Source organism: Bufo bufo, chromosome 10, assembly GCF_905171765.1.
Source record: "Bufo bufo chromosome 10, aBufBuf1.1, whole genome shotgun sequence".
In the NCBI taxonomy this organism is placed as follows: domain Eukaryota; kingdom Metazoa; phylum Chordata; class Amphibia; order Anura; family Bufonidae; genus Bufo; species Bufo bufo.
In genome coordinates this window covers 66,118,611-66,139,299 of record NC_053398.1, presented here as the reverse complement: position 1 = coordinate 66,139,299, position 20,689 = coordinate 66,118,611, and the positions used below count along the sequence as shown (strand labels likewise).

At 42.0% G+C, this 20,689-nt stretch overlaps 1 protein-coding gene across 2 annotated transcripts in view; it reads left to right on the top strand.

Moving 5' to 3' along the window:
- STX5 (syntaxin 5) overlaps positions 1-18,874 on the top strand; it is a 65,771-nt gene extending 46,897 nt beyond the window's left edge. Inside the window, exons 7-11 of one of the 2 annotated variants that reach the window (XM_040409703.1) lie at positions 16,230-16,286; positions 16,408-16,489; positions 16,646-16,746; positions 17,214-17,335; positions 17,836-18,874. In XM_040409703.1, coding sequence (XP_040265637.1) covers positions 16,230-16,286; positions 16,408-16,489; positions 16,646-16,746; positions 17,214-17,335; positions 17,836-17,995 — 522 coding nt within the window. In that variant the 3' untranslated portion in view covers positions 17,996-18,874. The remainder of the gene's footprint in view (positions 1-16,229; positions 16,287-16,407; positions 16,490-16,645; positions 16,747-17,213; positions 17,336-17,835) is intronic. The other variant, XM_040409702.1, reaches the window with a different exon arrangement.
- The last annotated feature ends 1,815 nt before the right edge of the window (positions 18,875-20,689 follow it).

Genomic DNA, 20,689 nt, shown 5'->3' with positions numbered 1-20,689 from the left:
ACCCCCACCCTTCTTCCCTGGGTCATGCTCAGACACACCCTCCCTCCCTGGAGAGGGTCAGTCTAAAGGGGGGGGGGGGGGGGAAATCACTGATTCAGACCCAGACATGAATCCGAAGCAATCTCCCAGGATTGCGTCTACGGTGGCCAGCAGTACTTGTCGTATGCATTGCCCCTTCTATGGGCGGAGTAATTGCACTACTTTGGGATACAGTACTTGCCTTATACATTGTCCCCTGCCATAGGTGGACTAAGTTCCAGAACACTGGTTTCAGTGCCGAGGGTATACATTCCCCCTTTCTGTAGGTGGTGGAATTGCATCTCCACTGGGATCAGTACCTGCCGTATGCATTAGCCCCTTCCATAGGTGGTGCGATGACATTATCTCTGGTTACATTGTGTGCTGTAAGCATTACTCCCTTACTTAGGTGCAATAATTGCACTCCCACGGTGTACAGGACTCGCTATATGCACTAGTTCCTGCCGTGGGCATTAACCCCCCTTCATAGGTGGAGTATTTTCCCTACCACTGGCTTAAGTACTTGCCGTATGCATTCCACCTTCCATAGGTAGAGTAATTGCACTATCATTGCATACGGTCCAGACTGTTGCGCTATCCCTTTCCATAGGAGGAGTGTCGCACTTCTCTGTGCTTCCTGTTGCATTAACCCCTTCCGCAAGTGATCCACTAGCGGAGAATAACGAAACATCTTGGGATGCTGCAATTCAACTACGCCACGGCTCTAGGTGCCTTCGCTTTCACAAGGGGGCATGGCAACAGTCGGTACTCTTACTCTAGTGGTATACGGGTGCCGCCCAGTGGCTACGGTGGCTATTCCTTCTTTCTTTTGGCGCGGGTTTTGAACATGCTCATCCTCTGTCTTTTCAGGGGGTTTGCCTAGCATCACTTATGTGTCCCAGAGACCCCCCCCATCTCCATGGGCCTCCACCATTCCTGTCGGTCATGATATTGTCCGCATCAATGCGTAGTGCGTACACAATTGCACATATTTGGTGAGTGCGTTCCAGCAAGTCGAGTGTTTCACTGACTCTGTATTCTCTATCCACCACTCCTCCTTCTCTGGGAAAGTGGTTATGCTGGCATTTAGGTGCAGCATTTTTGCTAATGCTTGAGTTCGTAGTCTCTGCAGTGGGACATCCCCCTCAGTTAGGGGCCCTACCCGGGCGCTAGCTTTGACAGTTGCTCCTGTTCAGGGCCCTTCCAGGTACAGTTTTTAAGTTAGCTCTACTTAACAGGGGCAGTATGGTACGTGGCTTCTACAGATGGTCTCAGGCCTCCCCCTCAGTTTTGCGCTCACAGGTAAGCGCTGGCTACTACTGTGGGAGTGGTATTTGCGTTACCACTACATACTTCAGTTCTTCTGAAGCTCATTCTTCAGGTGGTGGACTCTTCTAGCACTGAATTCGGTGGCCTCTGTGGGTGGCCCCCTCCTCTGCTGGGGTATGGGGCTAGCAATACAGTGTGACTCCCCTCATCAGGCGTAGTTTTTTTGCACAGTCACTTAATCCTTGGCTACTTCTGTATAGCGCTGGTCTCAGGTGGAGAATGGGCTTTAGACCTAGCATGTTCTTCTCCTGTCTTTTTTTCCTCCTCTGGCTCATGGTTCATAGCCACCCTGCAAGCCTTGGTAGCTCCTACATTACTACATTTCTGTCTCTGCATTTGCACGGGGTATTCGTTTTGTGGCGCTCCGGTCCCTTCTTGTGGGCTGGTCCCTCCTCTACAGGGATTCCTTCTGTTGGTCCCGGGTGTGCTAACGGTATCTACACGAAAGTTTCCCACCTTTCTCTCCCGGGCAAGAGATCTGGAAGCATGCGGCGTGGACGCCCTGATATCTCCTTCCTTACGTGTTTTCTCCCCTCCCTCCTCCTACCCAGGGTTCTATGAAGATCAGGATGGAGGGCGTTCCGACAATCCTAATCGCTCCGGATTGGCCCCGTCACGCGTGGTACGCTGACCTCGTTCTCCTTCTGGAGACGTCCTTGGTCACTGCCACTCAGAGACGACCTTCTTTCTCAGGGTCCGGTCTTACATCAGTATTTCAGGTCTTTTCGTTTAACGGCGTGGCTATTTGTGAGAGTACCTCAGGGTACACTTACAAGTTTCGTGTGTACGAGGGGGCGAGATTCCTCCTCCGTCTCCAAATACAGGCGCCTGTAGAACTTATTTCTCAATGACACACAAAGACAGTATGTCACCGAAACAGTTCTGAGTTTATTCTTGACCATACGGCCTCTTATACATATAGGAAACAGCTGAGGCTCACATTACAATAGTGCTGACTAGGAACAGTTCCTTATAGGGACATAAGGTCAATGTAAATATATTCACCCTCTAGTATGATGTCATCCAACCTCCTGTCCTTCATACAGATCATATAGCTTATTCTATTTAACCCTTCAATCCCCTCTTAAGTCACGAATATGACTTACCTTCTTTCTCTCATAGAGAGGTAAGTAGCATATGATTGTCCAGGGTCTGTGGGTTTTGGACACATTACACTAAACATCTGCATGAGGGAAGGGATACATTGGATACATATGACAATCAAGGAAGCAATTATAATTCTAATACTGATAAATAAAATTCTTAACCAACTCAAATCCGGCAGCCAGCTCAATAACCAGTCCCACCAAGAGGATGAATCAACTACTTTCTTGATATTATTGGCAATTTCATGTAACGCTTGAATATGGGACTGGATTGATCTGGAATGGTCAGATAAATTAAATCAACACATTCCTTTAAAATCTTGACATCCTATATTATGCTTCTACTATCACAATATAAAGTCATATCCTGGGAAAAGGTAAAACAAGTCTCTGCTGCAGTCACAATAGTAATTATTATCCCTGCTATTTCCTAATTTCTGACACTCCCCACAGAAGTCATACAGGGGAATAAAAGATTGTGTATTGTTAGCCTTCGACCAGACTTCAAGGAGGGATTCATCGGGTGTAGGCACAGCAATAATACATGTTTGTATAAGATCCTGTGGGCTCTGTAAGTCTTTAAGGCACAATGAACTAACATTTAGGGCATTTGCCATCCTGACTATACTATTCTGTTCAGAATAAAAAGGGACGGGAGCAAAGGATTCTTGCTCCTGAGCTCTTTTATATACTGACTGATTATTTGGTGCACCGCAGAAGAAACTCATCTCCTCTGGGTGATAAATACATGTAGTAATAAGCCAGACTGGCAAGAAAACACAAAGATTAATAATTATCAGCAGACAAACAAATCTCCCAGAATATTGTGGGGTCATCTTCTTCAGCCTGTGGCAAGGCACTTTTCAGGGAAACTTCTTCTTAGCTCCCCTCTTTGTTCAGGGATTTCACACCTGCTTCACCCTCTTTGTCTTTGTCCGTCACCGGAGAAAAAGCCTCAGGGACCCTTTTCACTCTGCTAGCGTGAATCCAGATTGGAGCCTCTTCTGTCATAATCGCTGTTCTGGTGACTGCTACCACTCGGGTAGGTGGTCCAAACGGGAACTCAGTCTGTTTTCGTCCTTTTGCCAGGCACTGGACTATAACCACGTCTCCTGGTTGGAAAGGATGCGTAGGTTCCTGTGGAGAGAAAGGAGAGGCACGAGCAACATCTGGTTCAATTTGATCTAAGACCTGGTATAAAAAAATCTCTCAGAATGAGGTCAGTGGTTGCCTGTGCTCCCCTATGGCCAAGACCATGATATTGTGCAATTAAAATTGGGGCGCTTGCAACTGGAATAAATGGTTTCCCCTCTTTGCAGATAAGACCCGTATTAGGGTCTTGTACTGCACCTACCGACTGCCATTCTATTTTGTCACTACTGGTAGCCAAATCCTGGAGGCTTAGCAATAGATTGTCAGTAAGGGTAATGTCTGGAACTAGGGAGGGCATTTGAACTGTTGTTGCCGTTCTAATAGCAGCCTCTTTTGCTGTCTGATCAGCTAGGACATTCCCTTAAGCTATGTGCGTTTGGAGACCAGTATGTGCCTTACAATGGATAATAGCAACTTTGCTTGGTAATTGGATGGCGGCCAGGAGATCATGTACTAGGGTGGAATGTGAGATTTGTCTCCCATCTGCAGCTATGAAGCCTCTCCTCTGCCAGATTACCCCATGATCATGTACAACCCCAAAGGCATACTTGGAATCGGTGTATACATTTACATCTCTCCCCTCAAAAAGACAACAAGCTCTAGTGAGGGCAATCAGTTCAGCTGCTTGGGCTGACTGAAAAGGTATAGGATTCGATTCCAGTATAACATCAGGGAGCTGAACCACAGCGTATCCTGCATGATAAGTGTTGTCATTTAGGGTGGGAACAGGATCCATCCACAAAAATATCAGGTGGTCCTTCAATGGGTGTGGACTGTAAGTCAGGCCTAGGTAAGGTATGTATAAGTTTAGTACATGCATGGGGAGGAGGCAAATCATCCTGCTCTCCCTTGTAGCCAAGTAGGGCATTCAGTATAGCCATTGGACCGAATGTGGGTGCTGAGTATTTGATATGAAGTTTAGGATTAGATAGCAACAAAACATCATATCCACTCAGTCTTTGTGCTGACATATGTTGTGTATGTATGTTCTTCAATAGGGCCTGAACATTGTGTGAGGTATGCAGAGTGGTGGGATGACCTAGGGTGATAGGCGTAGCCATCTCAGCGACCATAGCACAGGCTGCCAAACTCCTGAGACACGCAGGCATGCCCTGAACCTGTACGGGAACCACTTTTGAGAAAAAGGCAACAGGGCGGAATTTGCCTCCATGATCTTGCGCCAGGACTCCCGCCATGGTTTTACAATTGTCCCTGGCGAATAAGTGAAACATCACGCCATAGTCGGGTAGGCCCAAACCAGGACTTGAAACCATTGCACATTTCAAATGACTAAAAGCTTGTAACATTTCATCAGACCATTTAATGAAGTCAGGCATATCAATATTAGTGGCTTGTCTCAGAATATTATCATAGTAGGAACATTCAGCAATCCATTGGCGGCAGTAACCAATCATGCCAAGAAAGGTCAACATATCTTTTTTTTGTTTGTGGGCGGGGCAGACCCAGTACGGTGGTAATTCTGGCATGGCTGATTTTCCTCTCACCTTTACTGAGAACCAAGCCCAAATACTCAACCCTTTCCATACACCATTGTAATTTCTTCCTAGAAACTTTGTGACCACATTCACATAACCACAGTAATAAACTAACACAGTCTGCCTGGCAAGCCTCCCGAGTAGAATTACATATGAGGAGATCGTCCACATATTGTAGGACAGAACCATGAGGGGCAGTCCAAGGGCGCAGTGTAACTTGGAGGAGAATGAAGTAGACTGCTGGGGAGTCTACATAACCATGAGGCATTCTACACCAAGTATTCTGGCGAAATTTAAATGTGAAGGCAAAAAGTGGCCGTGTCTTTGTCAACTGGGACAGAAAAAAATGCATTCTTTAAATCAATAACAGAGAAAAACTCTGCATGGGCAGGAATAGCTGATAGCAGAGATTGTACGTCTGGAACCACAGGGGCTATGGGTATGATAACAATCATATTAATATCATCTACTTCAATAGGTTTCTTTAACAAGGTGTCCCCTACAGTCATAAAAGGGAACTGTTCCTCAAGGTCACTGTCCTCATCATGATGAGGTATATGTTCTGGTTTGGGTAAAGACTTTTGTGATTTAAGGCGCATGGGAGCTATGACATCCCCGTCACCAACAGCACCAGCCGCTGGATCCTGACCACTCTGATCAGGCATAGGTTGCGGTCACTGCGGAGGTGGCTGCGGGAGCTGGGGAGCTGTAGGTGGTTGGATGTTGGTAGCAGTATATCCAGCCAGTAAATCTAAGTCATCTTTTGAAAGGGATGGATATATCTGTGGGACCCCCTTGTCAATTCTTTTTCTAACTCATGTTTCTTTTTATATCCCTCCTGGTTCTCTGCCTTCTGTTTGTTAACTTTTTTATTTGGTCTATCATACCAATATGGTGCATAAGTAAGCCAATTTTCCCCTCCTGACTTCATATACTGCATGTCCCACTGGAGGTCTGGACCATAATATGGGTAAGCTTCAGTGTCACCCAAACATAACCCTTTTACCATATCCATATGGAAGGTGTCATTAGCCCCTTCCCGAGGGAACAAATTTATACTCTTCATCCCCTCTGTCCATCCTGCCATATTATCCACCCAGGGAGTAACTAAATAATAATCAGTCACACAGACCCGGCTACATAATCCTTACATGTTTCTCCTACATACGGAGGGGGTGGAGAGACCTTTCCTTGCTTTGCACCCATTTCTTATAACTTAATTGAGACGGAGGCAGAGCAAAACTCTCCCCAGTCCTGGCTGTACTGAACCGTAAAGGCTCCGACAATTCCTGTCAACTGGGTCAGAGGACTTATATGTCTATGCTCAACTTCCTTCTCAACTGTCTGTTAGTATTATCCCTTAAAACCGTCACTTGCGTTCACCAGTTTCTGGGTTAGCGGGTCTCCCCTCGCCAGAGTAGTGGGGCGTCTTATGGTCTTCCAGGACACACACAATAAAGTTACTACAGTTTTCACAGTATCATTTGCTGCTTACCTTCAGCATAAAATAAAATTACTTAATGCTTCATAACATAACAGAAAGCAGAAAAAAAGCGACAGATAAGCGATATAAAATTGGGTGACAAGAGTAATCAGGGTGCAGACACTATTTGAATTCTTGCCAAAAGAATTCCTCTTTTAAATCCTTCCCTAAAGAATTTATCTGTTAGACTTGGCCAGTAGTCTATTTAAAATCTATCTTGCCTAAAGATAGATACTATTCCTTTCAGTGTGTCTGAAGTGGATTCAAAATAGAAACAGTGAATTTTCGGAAAGCATCGGAATGTCCCCAGTCTTTAAAGACAGGAATTTTCCGTACTTAGCGAGTTTCTGTATGTTCTATCCCAGACATAGCCCCCAGCTGAAAGAAATCTGCTTCTGAATGCACCCTGATTCTTCCTCCGTCTCCAAATACAGGCGCCTGTAGAACTTATTTCTCAATGACACACAAAGACAGTATGTCACCGAAACAGTTCTGAGTTTATTCTTGACCATACGGCCTCTTATACATACAGGAAACAGCTGAGGCTCACATTACACAGTAACTCAATAGTGCTGACTAGGAACAGTTTCTTATAGGGACATAAGGTCAATGTAAATATATTCACCCTCTAGTATGATGTCATCCAACCTCCTGTCCTGCATACAGATCATATAGCTTATTCTATTTAACCCTTCAATTCCCGTATTCAACCCCTAGAATGTCCCCCCACTCTGGGTGTTAACGGGAAACTTGTGTGGGACCTTAATCACCCATTGCTAGATAAGGGTTACCACCTGTATGTGGATAACTTTTATACTAGTATCCCCTTGTTCCAGTGCCTCGGCGCCAGATCCACTTCCGCTTGTGGGACCGTGCGGAAAAATCTACGCGGCCTCCCTACCCACCCCCTCCAGGTACCTATCCCCAGGGGTGAAACCCGTGCCCTTACCAGTGGAAACCTGTTGCTGGTCAGATATAAGGACAAGAGGGATGTCCACTATTCACGGTAACTGCATCACCCCTGTCCCTGTGCGAGGTACCGCGGCAACGATCCTCAAGCCCGATTGTATTGTCGACAACAATTGGTATATGGGAGGAGTTGATCTCTCTGGTCAAGTCCTCAAGCCCTATAATGCCATGCAAAAACCCGGGCATGGTACAAAAAAGTTGCAGTCTACTTGGTACAGGTTGCCTTGTACAACTCTTTTGTGCTGTCCCAGAGCGCTGGCAACACAGGGAAATTCCTCCAGTTCTATGAGGCAGTCATCAAGGCCCTGATCTTTTCTGACCGGGAAAGAGCAGGCCGGAGTACATCTGGAACTGGAGGCGCCCGGATCGTCCCTGGCCAACACTTTCCAGGTGTGGTCCCCCATACTGGAAAGAAGGGGCGGTCCCCAAAAAAATGCAGAGTGTGTCACAGGAGGGGGATACAGAAGGACACCACCACTCAGTGTGACACGTGCCCCGATTATCCGGGCCTCTGCATTATTGGTTGCTTCAGGGAGTACCACACTTACATGGAGTACTAAATTTATAATCCCCCTCCCCCAATTTTAATTCTATTTAGCCACTGACAATCGAAAAAAAAATATGGTTCTCAGACTTGAGACACAAAAATATTATTTTGTAAAACTAAAATAAATAAAAAAAGTAGACATATTAGGTATCGCCGCGTCCGTAAGAATCTGCTCTATAAAAATACCCCGTGACCTAACCCCTCAGATGAACACGGTCAAAAAAATAAAATAAAAACGGTGCCAAAACAGCAATTTTTTGGCAAATTTTCCATTTTAATCCATTTTTTCCTGTAACAAAGCAAGGGTTAACAGCCAAACAAAACTTAATATTTATTACCTTGATTCTGCAGTTTATATAAACACCCAATATGTGGTCGTAAACTGCTGTATGACCAAATGGCAGGGCGCAGAAGGAAAGGAACGCCATATGGTTTCTGGAAGGCAGATTTTGATGGCCTTTTTTTTTTTTTGGCACCATGTCTCATTTGAAGAACCCCTGATGCACCCCTAGAGTAGAAACTCCATAAAAGTGACCCCATCTAAGAAACTACACCCCTCAAGGTATTCAAAACTGATTTTACAAACTTTATTTACCCTTTAGGTGTTCCTCAACAGTTTATGGCAAATGTAGATGAAATTTCAGAATTTCTATTTCTGGTAACCTTGCCTCACAAAAATGTAATATAGAGCAACCAAAAATCATATGTACCCTAAAAATAGTCCCAACAAAACTGCCACCTTATCCCGTAGTTTTCAAAATGGGGTCACTTTTATGGAGTTTCTACTCTAGGGGTGCATCAGGGGGGCTTCAAATGGGACATGGTGTAAATAAACCAGTCCAGCAAAATCTGCCTTCCAAAAACCACACTGTGCGCCTTTCCCTCTACGCCCTACCGTGTGCCCGTACAGTAGTTTACGACCACATATGGGGTGTTTGTGCAAACTACAGAATCAGGGCAATAAATATTGAGTTTTGTTTGGCTGTTAACCCTTGCTTTGTTACTGGAAAAAATGGATTAAAATGGAAAATTTGCCAAAAAATCTAAATTCTCAAGTTTTATTTCCATTTGCCAATAACTCTTGTGGAACACCTAAAGGGTTAACGACGTTTGTAAAATCAGTTTTGAATACCTTGAGGGATGTAGTTTCTAGAATGGGGTCATTTTCGGGTGGTTTCTATTATGTAAGCCTCACAAAGTGACTTCAGACCTGAAATGGTCCTTAAAAAGTGGGTTTTTGAAAATTTCAGAAAAATTTCTAGATTTGCTTCTAAACTTCTAAGCCTTGTAACATCCCCAAAATTTTTTAATTGCATTCCCAAAATGATCCAACCATGAAGTCGACATATGGGGAATGTAAAGTAATAACTATTTTTGGAGGTATTACTATGTATTATAGAACTCTAATTCACGGGCTACCACCCTTAAAACTTAGCTTTTATTATTATCTAAAACATATACAGTCGTGGCCAAAAGTTTTGAGAATTACATAAATATTGGAAATTGGAAAAGTTGCTGCTTAAGTTTTTATAATAGCAATTTGCATATACTCCAGAATGTTATGAAGAGTGATCAGATGAATTGCATAGTCCTTCTTTGCCATGAAAATTTACTTAATCCCAAAAAAACCTTTCCACTGCATTTCATTGCTGTCATTAAAGGACCTGCTGAGATCATTTCAGTAATCATCTTGTTAAGGCCTCATGCACACGACCGTTTTTTTTTGCGGTCCGCAAAACGGATTTCCATTGATCCGTGACCGTTTTTTCTTCCGTGGGTCTTCCTTGATTTTTGGAGGATCCACGGACATGAAAAGTGAAAAAAATAACTAAGTCAAGTTTGCATTGAAAATGATAGGAAAAAACGGACACGGATCACGAACGCGGATGACTATCTTGTGTGCATCCGTGATTTTTCACGGACCCATTGACTTGAATGGGTCCGTGAACCATTGTCCGTGAAAAAAATAGGACATGTCATATTTTTTTCACGGACTGGAAAAACGGATCACGGACGCGGAAGGCAAACGGTGCATTTTCCGATTTTTCCACGGACCCATTGAAAGTCAATGGGTCCGCGAAAAAAAAAAAACGGAAAACGGAACAACGGCCGCGGATGCACACAACGGTCGTGTGCATGAGGCCTAACTCAGGTGAGAATGTTGACGAGCACAAGGCTGGAGATCATTATGTCAGGCTGATTGGGTTAAAATGGCAGACTTGACATGTTAAAAAGAAGGGTGATGCTTGAAATCATTGTTCTTCCATTGTTAACCATGGTGACCTGCAAAGAAACGCGTGCAGCCATCATTGCGTTGCATAAAAATGGCTTCACAGGCAAGGATATTGTGGCTACTAAGATTGCACCTCAATCAACAATTTATAGGCTCATCAAGAACTTCAAGGAAAGAGATTCAATTCCTGTTAAGAAGGCTTCAGGGCGTCCAAGAAAGTCCAGCAAGCGCCAGGATCATCTCCTAAAGAGGATTCAGCTGCGGGATCGGAGTGCCACCAGTGCAGAGCTTGCTCAGGAATGGCAGCAGGCAGGTGTGAGCGCATCTGCACGCACAGTGAGGCGAAGACTTTTGGAAGATGGCCTGGTGTCAAGAAGGGCAGCAAAGAAGCCACTTCTCTCCAAAAAAAACATCAGGGACAGATTGATCTTCTGCAGAAAGTATGGTGAATGGACTGCTGAGGACTGGGGCAAAGTCATATTCTCCGATGAAGCCTCTTTCCGATTGTTTGGGGCATCTGGAAAAAGGCTTGTCCGGAGAAGAAAAGGTGAGCGCTACCATCAGTCCTGTGTCATGCCAACAGTAAAGCATCCTGAGACCATTAATGTGTGGGGTTGCTTCTCATCCAAAGGAGTGGGCTTACTCACAATTTTGCCCAAAAACACAGCCATGAATAAAGAACGGTACCAAAACACCCTCCAACAGCAACTTCTTCCAACAATCCAACAACAGTTTGGTGAAGAACAATGCATTTTCCAGCACGATGAAGCACCGTGCCATAAGGCAAAAGTGATAACTAAGTGGCTCGGGGACCAAAACGTTGACATTTTGGGTCAATGGCCTGGAAACTCCCCAGATCTCAATCCCATTGAGAACTTGTGGTCAATCCTCAAGAGGCGGGTGGACAAACAAAAACCCACTAATTCTGACAAACTCCAAGAAGTGATTATGAAAGAATGGGTTGCTATCAGTCAGGAATTGGCCCAGAAGTTGATTGAGAGCATGCCCAGTCGAATTGCAGAGGTCCTGAAAAAGAAGGGCCAACACTGCAAATACTGACTCTTTGCATAAATGTCATGTAATTGTCGATAAAAGCCTTTGAAACATATGAAGTGCGTGTAATTATATTTCACTACATCACAGAAACAACTGAAACAAAGATCTAAAAGCAGTTTTGCAGCAAACTTTGTGAAAACTAATATTTGTGTCATTCTCAAAACTTTTGGCCACGACTGTACAAAAGACCCTCCAACATAAAACAAAATGATAAACAAACACAAAAAATAGAGCAATAGTGCTAGGTTAGTACTTGATGTTAGGGTTAGTACATGGCAGGCGTAGGGCCTAATATTAAGCTATGGGCTCTCTCCCTATAGCTGACCCTCTCGCTATTTATGCCCTGCCTGTAAACGGAATGGCCGCTCTGATAGGGGCGATCCCGTATCAGGAACCTTCTGGATACCCTCGAATGGCCCTGATTAGAGATGTCCCTGATAGCTAATGTATGCTATCATATTAATAAACCATCATTGTGATACCTAGCAACTAGAATTGCAAAAAAACAAAAAACAGATATACCATGAAAAAATAAATAAATTCTAAAACAAAGATTCAAAGATAGGTTATGTGATAATCAATCTATCTCCTAATTGTAATCATAGATGCTCATTGTCAATTGTCAAATAGCACAAAATTCCATCCTCTAATATAGCAGAGTGTTTGGCATCAACCAAAATTGGTGACATCAATATCCCTTTAATTCAAAAATATTAGGATGCCATCTAAGTTGATGACCTCCTCGTTCTAACGCGTTTCACCCTTATTGTCTTTGAGTTCATCAGGGGACAAATTACACACAAAATTATAGGGATATAAATAGTACCTTAATATTTAGATGATATTTAAATTGATAGTATATGACATTGATAGAAAATTGTCTACTTGCGTATCACGGACGTGGGTAATATACCCAATATCTTCCTATAGTGACAGCCACCTGTAAAATAATATAGTGTGAATGAGCCACCAACTCACTTTAAAGTAGCATAGATTCACATTAAATACTTTCACGGTTAAGTACCTGATTACGGCTGGCCTCAGATTATGATATGCAAGGAGACGTGTCTGTAGTGTATATCCAATACAGATTATGTTGCTGGGGTCCGGTACTCAGAGATTTAGACATGTATCTCAGCCGACTTATAGTTGAGATATATATATATATATATATATATATATATATATATATATATATATATATATATATATATATATATATATGGGCCCAATACGTATATGTAGACTGCAGATATATTACGATGCAATCTACAAGAGGATCAAGATGGTAAAAATGAATGACATAAGGTCTCATATGTATCCTACAAAGTTACCTCTGCTCAGTCAAGATGGAGACTGAGACAAGGGCAAAGACATTAATTACAATTTCACTGGTATTTTATAAGAGTAGAGTTAACTGTAGAGCAGTCTTTTCATATGCATGTGGCGTCCGATAGCCTCCCGGCATCTGCAGCAGTACAGAGCATCGGTAGGCTGCGTCCGGCGCTTTGAAATAGCTGCCGGCTGATTACATCACTAGGTCACATGATCGGGACTTGACCAGTCACATGATCGCAGATCTTCAAAAGGTCCTTAAAGGGGTTGTCCGAGTTATTTTTTTTGTTCTTTCTATGTTCCTAACTAGGCAAATATAACAACTTTACAATTAACTCACTTTATCTGCAGTGGCTAGTTTATCAGATTTGACTGAGGGTCACATGACCTGTGATGTCAGCTTCTCTCCCTGCTCTGATAAAGTTTGTTGCACAAGTCACTGTGCTGGCCACAGCCCCCCTTCACTGCCCAGCTGTCTGCTCTCTCCTAGGATTCTTAACCCCTTCAGCTGCACGGACTGGGTAGCTGCAGGCAGTGACAATTCTGGGCACAGGAGCTGACAGACTAGAGAGAGCATTCCACAAGAAGGTAGGGGGAAGATCCTGTGTGTATTAGCAGTGTCATTATATAGGTGGGACTTGTAGTTCTACACTTACAAGTTGCTGTTGATTCTCCAAGCACTCAGGGCAGCTCTTGTATCCACTCCCTTAGCAGTGTCATTATACAGCTGGGACTTGTAGTCCTACACATACAACCATGCTGCAGAGTCTCCCAGCAGGCAGACATGTCACTCAGGGCAGCTCTTGTATCCACTCCCTTAGCAGAGCGGGGGGAGGGGCAGAGATTGTTATTCTTTCATGTAAACAAGGACCAGAAAAGATCCAGGGAAATGAGGAAATATATATATTTTTTTGCATAAAACTTGCTTAGCTTAGTTATATATTGCTGCCCATCAGATTTTCAGTGCTATATATATTTTTTTCATAACTCGGACAACCCCTTTAACCGATGTATTCAGTATGATAAGAATCTAATAAGGAAAGTGATGATAAATAAGATTTGTTCTTCAAGTGACATTCTATTATTTAATTGCGTTATACTATTGCAACATATTGGTAGATATGACTATCATGTGTCATATAGAATTTTTATTATAGTTTTTATCATTAAATATGACAAATCTATTTTAAAATTTGCCACCTTATATAAATCAATACCTATAGACGGGTTATAGTCTGAACTGTGATACTCTATGTATTATAGAAGTAGAGAAATTGAAACTTAGCAAATTTTTCCAAATTTGTTTTTTTTTTTATAAATAAAAATGATTTTTTTTTACCCCATTTTACCAGTGTCCTGAAGTACAATATGTGACGAAAAAACAATCTCAGAATGGCCTGGATAAGTAAAAGCGATTTAATGTCATTCACACATAAAGTGACACTGGTCAGATTTGCAAAAAATGGCCTGGTCCTTAAGGTGAAATATGGCCGTGTCCTTAAGGGGTTAAAGGCTTTTGACACTTTTGCATTGTTGCATTTTTGCACCCTGCTACTTTCAACATAAATTTGACAACACACCTGGCTGTGTTGGCTATCTCTACTCCTTCCTCCTTTCACAGTAGCCCAGTTTTAGGCAAGGGCTACACAGTGACACTGGATGAGCGACACCTGTCGCAGCCAGGATCGCTGAGTAGCGAAGATCCCATAGACACAGCTGGATTTCTTGCGCCTGCTGCGGCAATCCCATTCATTTCTATAGGATCAGCACTGCTCAGCATTCCTGGCCGCGACAGGTGTTGCCGTGTAGCCCTTGCCTTAGAGGAAGGAGGTGTAGATAGGGAAGAACACACACACACACACACAAGGAAGTCTGGAGGGGGAGGGGTGAATCAAAGGGCTCTTTACAAGTTTAGAGAGAAAGAGAACACCCATGCCAGACTCTGCAAGGTGAAGGAAAAATGACACAGTCCTCAGAAACAGTTTATGCTCAAGGGAAAATATATCCCTGATTGTCTGTAGAAGGGAAATGCAGCATAGGGTGCTAGTGAAAGCAGCAGCATTCTAGACACACTACTCACTTCCAGTATGGCATACTTGGAGGGACATGTCCACATGAGAGAGGTCTGAATCTATGAGCAGGTTGCAAACTGCAGATTAAGGGGTATGAATATGAATGGAGAGAATTAAAATTGAAGCTTAAAACATAGTGGTTAACTAATCTCTGTTCCCAGCTATGTATCCACCTAGATTCCAAGGTCAATGGCGACTGCAGAATCTAGGCAGTTAAACAGAGGGAAGGGGATTCCTCTGTCTCCATCTGCCTCAACTGAATGCAGGTGCGGGGTGTTGATGCCTTTCCATTGCAGCTGAGGGCCAAACATGACTATGTGCCTATTAGGCTGTGACACGGGTACAGTCTAATAGACATCTTGTCACTGTGACAGTGATATAGTGCATTGGTATACAAGACCATGCATTAGAAAAGCTATCAAATGATCACATTGTGACATCCCCTAGTGAGATAAAAAAAATAATTAAAGGCTATCGTAATAGTTTGGTAAAAAAAATTAATAAATAAGCTACATAAAACATTTTGCCATAAGAAGTGGTTTTATTTTATGAAAGTTGTAAAAAAAAAATATGCACACATGCCACACTTGTCACAAGCAGTGCAATAAACATAAAGTTATAATAACATGTTAACTGGGTGTGTTAATAAAGATAACCTACCCTCTTGAAATGCAGTGACAAAAAAAAAAAAACATTTCTTTGAGACTTGCTGTTATTGACCAAGAGTAAAAAAAAATTAAAATACACAAATTTGGTTTCACCATCATACTGACCCATAGATTAAAAGGAACTCGCTAGTGATGCTTCACTGTGAATGTTGTAAATATGTAAAGTTATTATTTTTTTTTCATTCCTGCGCCAAAGTAGTTATTAAACATTAATAATTCAGTTAGAAGTATCCCAAAAGGGTGTCATTAGAAATTACAGTTTTCGCACAAGAACTGGATCTCATACAACAACATCGACTTAAAAGAAACAAAGTTATGGTTCTTTGAATGACGTTCTAATTTTTTTATTACATGCTATAGCGTGAAAAGTAGTAAAACATTAAAACAGATATTTGGTTTTGTTGTGATTATACCCATAGAATAATAGTAACCTGTTATGCTGCACAATGAACAGAACAGAAATAACATGAAATCAGTGTTGGAATGCCTGCTTTTTTTCATTCCCTACCATAAAGAGTTAAAATGTTTTACATTATTTGTGCCAAAAAAGTGCCACTAAAAATTCAACTCCTCTCGCAAAAACAAGCCCTCATACAGCTGCTTCAGGGGAAACCTAAAAAGGTTATGGCTCTACGAATGCAGTGAAATAAAAATGAGTTGAAGTAGTTGCACTAAGAAATGTAACAATTAAGTCAAGGGTACCCTATTCTTTAATAATGGTATACTGAAGACCATACATATATTTTTCTATTTTTGTCTTTCTAGTCAAAATTGGCGTCAATGTCTAATGATTTCAAGTCTGTACTGGAAGTAAGAACAGAGGTGAGTTTGACTTTTTGAGTGTGGAGGTTTCCATCAGAGATGGAATAAAGAGAGAGTTGTTATTTTTTTGGGATTTCTTCTGAAAGTGTATTAGTTTTAACATTTGTCTTTTGTACAACAGAATCTAAAACAGCAACGAAGTCGCAGAGAACATTTCTCTCAGGGCCAGGTCTCTTCTCTCCCTCTTCATCACAACAGCATGGGTAATTCTATCAGAGTGGATTCTGCATCCCACTGAGGCATTTCCTGTTTCCAACCTCCTGTAATATGACTATTCACATCTGTCTTGTGTTGTCTTATTAGCATCATTGCAGTGAAACATCTTTGGCTGTGTTCTCATTGTCTTTCTTTGTTTTTAGGGACATCCGTTCTGTTTCAAGACGATTCCCGCAGACATGGTGATGTGACCATAGAGATGGATTCTAAAGTTAGTCAACAGTTGCAGCTCATAGATGAGCAGGTGAGGGCAAGAGAACATGGCTATCCTGGATGAAACCTTTCCCTGAAAATTGCTGCGGTGCAGTTGCCAGTAAACTTTTAAGTCAACAATTCAGCAAGTGAGCTGAGCTGCTGGAAGTAATTAGATGTTAATCTCCCCGCAAATACAAAAATGAAGAAATGTTCCTGTACTACACCCTTTTTTTCATTGGAATTTTGTACAGGTGGAATTATGACAGTAGCAGTCTTTTTTTCTCCCAACTCCCATACATCTGCACCCTAAATATTGTTGAAAGAGCTTTGTTCATGCTATCATTTGGAAGCCACAGTTCTGGGCTTTAATATCATAATTTGTTATATTCTAAATTTAAAGTTGTGGTATATTACATATGCTCACATGGCAGTTAAAGTGATAACCTATGAGCCAAAATAGTATATATTTTATCTTAAATAATTACACATCACCGTTACCATTGTATTCCCTTTCAGGATTCATATATTCAGAGCCGAGCAGACACAATGCAGAACATAGAATCCACCATAGTTGAACTGGGCTCCATTTTCCAGCAGTTAGCTCACATGGTAAAAGAGCAGGAGGAAACTATACAAAGGTAAATGTCTGCAGAAGCCACCATAACTTCAGTCACATGGTCCTAATCTCTTTGCCTCCTTAAAGGGGTTGTATCATTTGAGCAAATGGCATTTATCATGTAGACAAAGTTAACACAAGGCAATTACTAATGTATTGTGATTCTCTCCATATTGCCTCTTTTTCTGCCTAGATTCATTTTTTCATCCCATTATACACTGCTCGTTTCCATGGTTACGACCACCCTGCAATCTAGCAGCGGTGGCCGTGCTTGCACAGCAGTTTTTGTCCCAAACACCTCATATCTGCGTTGCAGTGGTGATTGTAACTGCTGGAAACAAGCAGTGTATAATGCAATGGGAAAATGAATGAAGCCAGCAAAGGAGGCAATATGGACAATCACAATACATTAATAAGTGCCTTGTATTAACAGTCTCCATTATAAATGCCATTTGCTGAACTGAGACAACCCCTTTAATGCTATTGTCCTCTAATATTCCTCTAATATTTATCTTTTCTCAGAATTGATGGCAATGTGGAAGAAACACAGTTGAATGTAGAAGCTGCACACTCTGAGATCCTGAAATATTTCCAATCGGTCACATCAAACCGCTGGCTCATGATAAAGATCTTTCTTATACTTATTGTTTTTTTCATCATCTTTGTGGTCTTCTTGGCCTGAGACTGTTGCCCAAAAACCAAAACCATCAGCACACTCCATGCTACCTCCATACAGCCGGATCCTACAACAAGGAAGAATTTGTCATTGCTAGTGTGCGTAGGAGGGCTGGGTACATGTGGGATTGCAGAAGTGTGTTGATGCACATTCTTGGAATAAACTGTGCACATATTTGATAGTGTCATATGGAAGGATGAACGGTCGATGACTTTGTGGGTGTATGTATGTATAGATTTATTATAAGCATTATATATTATATAAGTTTTAGCCTATGTAAATATATATGCGCACAGTCATGAGTATATTGTATGAATATGTGTAGCCTGAAAGTAGAATGTGTGTGTATAAGAGAGCCTGCAAGTGTCTGAAGATGTGGGTAATTAGTTTATATCCACACAGATTGCAACATTTGAAATGCTTGGAGAATAGTGTATGAGCAAGTGTGAAGAAAGACTGAGTGACTAATCTGAAGTGTCTTACTGGAACTCTTCCCAAATCAATCTGTGGCATTTAAAAGGATCGGCCAGGTTCCTCTGTCTCTGTACACAGACCTCATTGTTATTTTAATCTCCATATTGACTTGTTTTTAAATTATTGATTGTCCTTTAACATTATAAAAATAATACACCAGGCAAAGATTTACCCTCTTGCAGGGGACGATCCCATTGGCATGGATTGAATGACCTGGAGAGGAGGTTATTTTTAACATTCCATAGAACACAGATGACTTTAACCCCTCTTCCCTGTTGAGTTTGGGGTCAACACTATGACCGTCAAACAATGTATAGATTGTATATAGCTTGGAATGCAAGAAGAATACAAAACATTTCAGCTCAGAAACCTGTGTTTGGCTTGTTCATTAGTAAAATTCTGATTTTGTGTGTGTATATAGGATCGACCATAAATGCTTGATTTCCTGGGGTTCATCCTTAGGACTCGCACAAAAGGACTAAAAAGCAGCAGCTAGGATTGAGTGAACTTGTGTTTTCAAGTTCGGCATACAAGGTTCGGGTTATATAAGAATTCCGTTATGGATTCCGCTACCACGGATTCCATAACAGAATTCTTAGATAACCCGAAACGTGTACGCTGAACTTGAAAACACAAGTTCGCTCAACACTAGCAGCAGCCCTTTCACTGCAATATCCGGAACAGCGCTATCCATATTAGCTGTGCCTGATATTGCATGTCAACCTATTCAGCTGAATAGGATCCATGGTTGAGCACTGGCACTGGAATGAAGGTTCTGAGGCACTCCATTGACAGCCCCTGCCCCCGCAGTCTGCTGATTGTGTGGGGGAGGGGGGCTGAGGAATGGATTTTACTAGGTGCTGGATTTAGGGTTGTATTGGATTATACAATCTAGCGATCTCCTCAGTATGTGGAGGAGTGACAGTTATGCCATGGCTCGTCCCCATGCTGTCCAGTTGTTTGCTGGCAGCAGATTGTGATTACACAGCTTGCTCTTCCGCCGGCAAACAATGATTTTTTTTACCCATACTTAAAAATCTGGATTGCTCGATGAACCAGCGTTTGCTCGTTCATTGGATAATCGGCTGCAGTATTAGACTGTCAGATCGTCACTAGCAAGCGTTCCTGCAAATGCGCGTTAACAATGAACTTGCCGACAATCGGCTAGTCTAACACACGCTTTATTTTGTAGAGCTTCTACTCCATGATGAGATAACATTACAGAATCGCAACTGCTTTACACCTCCTCTCTTCCCTGCTGCTGCATGTTCCATGACACCACTGCAGCCAATCACTTTCCTCAGCAGTATTTGACACCTAACTGCTGAGGCTAGCGACATTCTTGGACAACCCTTTTTGCGTGTGAATATATGCTAAGGAAACATTCCCCAGCATTATGGCATAAACAGTAGACAAGACATAATAGACCCTTTTTTTCACATGAATTAGGCAAAATTCTTACCCTGCCATTTGCACAATATAGTAGAAATCAAGATTCATCAAAACCAATAACATTTTGCCTACTGTGGCCTGTTTCTAGAAAAAAGGGGAATTTGGAATGGTCTTTTAGTGCATCGACTCTAAAAACAGTTGCCTGGGTATGTATATATGTTTATTTATTTTTTTGCTGCAATTTTCTTATAATATCAATACACCATCTATGAAATAGCCAAAAAACTAAACATTTCATAGGTAGTCTACTCCAACTACTGCCTTTAGCATGCACAGGTTAACATACACAAGATAAACCCACATAAATGTTGGGCAAAATTGTCTGACCCTAAAGAAGCCAGCTCAGCATCATAAAGTAATCATAAAAAAAGCAAACTGAGACTCAACAGGCTAAAATAAACAGTAATTTTATTAAATACATAAATATGACAAAAATGCACAAAAGTACATCAAAATATGTGGTACATATCACTCCTGAGGAATAGTATAACACAGATATATATATATGGAGGCTTGTAATAAAATGCTAAAACGTCCCTGGAGGTGGAAAGGAAGATAAGTGATCAGGTGGGGCTGCCACAAAAAAATAAATAAAAAAGCACCAGAAGTGGTCTTGTTAGGCCCCTTTCACATGGGCGAGTTTTCAGCGCGGGTGCAATGCGTGAGATGAACGCATTGCACCCACACGGACCCATACATTTCTATTCCTCAGGAGTGATTCGTACCACATCTTTTGATGTACTTTTGTGTCTTTTTGTCATATTTATGTATTTA